The 1,596-nt window shown below is 32.2% G+C and overlaps 1 protein-coding gene across 1 annotated transcript in view; it reads right to left on the reverse strand.

The window, feature by feature from the left end:
* LOC107643592 (uncharacterized endoplasmic reticulum membrane protein C16E8.02) overlaps nucleotides 124–1,596 on the reverse strand; it is a 3,033-nt gene continuing 1,560 nt past the window's right edge. Inside the window, exons 2-4 of the mRNA XM_016347280.2 lie at nucleotides 1,165–1,227; nucleotides 870–941; nucleotides 124–444 (exon numbers count right to left, since the gene is read on the reverse strand). Coding sequence (XP_016202766.1) covers nucleotides 325–444; nucleotides 870–941; nucleotides 1,165–1,227 — 255 coding nt within the window. The 3' untranslated portion in view covers nucleotides 124–324. The remainder of the gene's footprint in view (nucleotides 445–869; nucleotides 942–1,164; nucleotides 1,228–1,596) is intronic.

Genomic DNA, 1,596 nt, shown 5'->3' on the forward strand with positions numbered 1-1,596 from the left:
AGATTAAATTATGGTCATAATACTACTTATTTCTAACCGTGAGAATTTTAGAAAACCAAAAATTGCATGAAGTTTACCAAAAATAACTCAGTCATCAAGACCCAATATGAGAGAGCTAAAATCTTACGTGTAAATGAAATCATGAAACACGGTATATTGTCTTGTATTATATAGTCATAGATGTTGTCTTCTGTACAAAGATAAACTATTATAACATACATATATGCGACTATAATTATCATTTTATAGCACTTTATTCATCACCTCATCATAGGAAAATAGGGACTAGCTAGTAACAATAGATACACAAACCCAAGCATAAAGCTAAGACATTATTAGTTTATGATGTTTTTCTTTCCATTCTTTGATGTTAGCTTCTATTTTTGCTTGCACACTTGCTTGAAATCCAGGGTACGGTTCATAACCAAATAAAGTTTGGAGAGCCTGCATCAAAACAAATGAATGAATAAATGAACAATCAAGCAATGAACTAATATCAAGGAAGAGCATAAAGCCATGAAACATAAAAACACAATATAGGCCATATTTGATAACTGTCTCCAAGCAAAAATAGGGGGACGCTAAAAGATATAAATCTGTTTGGAAAAAAAAAAGCATACAGAGTGAGAAAAAACATGTCTTGGTACAAATTTCACTTGATTTTCTGATTTACCTCCATGATCTATGTTTATGTATCTTTTTGTCTTTTGAAATATTTCTTAAGCATAGTCTTAGAAATAGAGTGAAATTTTTCATAGATAAGTTTTGATGGTTAGTTATAGGTGAAGCTCTTTTTTTTTTTTCTTTTTTCTTTTTCAAAAAAATCACTATTTTTATTCCAGAACACCATAGGCATAAAAGTATCTTACCTCCAGCAACACAAAGAAAGGAGCCATTACAAGGGCCTGAGCGAGGTTATCAAAAAGAGCAGGTGCCCGTTTCTGCGAATGAAAAACAATTTGTTCATGTAAGATGCAGTAAGTCAATAAGGGTGTGTATTCGCGAGTATTATATTTTAAAGGAGGGAAGAGAAGGGTTTTAAAAGAGTGTCTATATAACCATGAGTTCATCTTACTTTTCAAACCCCTTTTTGATTCTCTTGTTTCAGTTTCAGAGTGAGACTCATAAACACATTTAATAAATGTTAGTGTAGCAACAACTTGCCTCAAATACTCCATGGCCAATGAACTGCGCCGTCCAACATACAACCTGAGCCACCAGGACAACCTACAAAACATGATGTTTTTCTTTGAGGATTGAGATTTAATTAAAATTGACAGCTGTGTATAAACAAAGCAAATATTAGTCTTCTTTGCATGATTATTGATTGCAATTAGCTAACCGAAAAAGAAAGACAGGTACTGATTTCAAAAATGAAGCTTTGTCAATGCCATAGTTCCATGATCAACAAGTTATATGAAAAGAAAATTAAATGTCTCTTATATCTCTCCTCTCTAATCTCTCTCTCATTCAATAACTCTTTTTCTTAACTGAATTTTCTCTCTCAATAGGGATTTGAACCTTGATCCCCTCCCTAATTTCCAAATCATCGTACTTCTAAAATCTTACTCATTATAATTCCATCTTATAAAGGGA

The sequence above is a fragment of the Arachis ipaensis genome, chromosome B05, assembly GCF_000816755.2.
Source record: "Arachis ipaensis cultivar K30076 chromosome B05, Araip1.1, whole genome shotgun sequence".
In the NCBI taxonomy this organism is placed as follows: domain Eukaryota; kingdom Viridiplantae; phylum Streptophyta; class Magnoliopsida; order Fabales; family Fabaceae; genus Arachis; species Arachis ipaensis.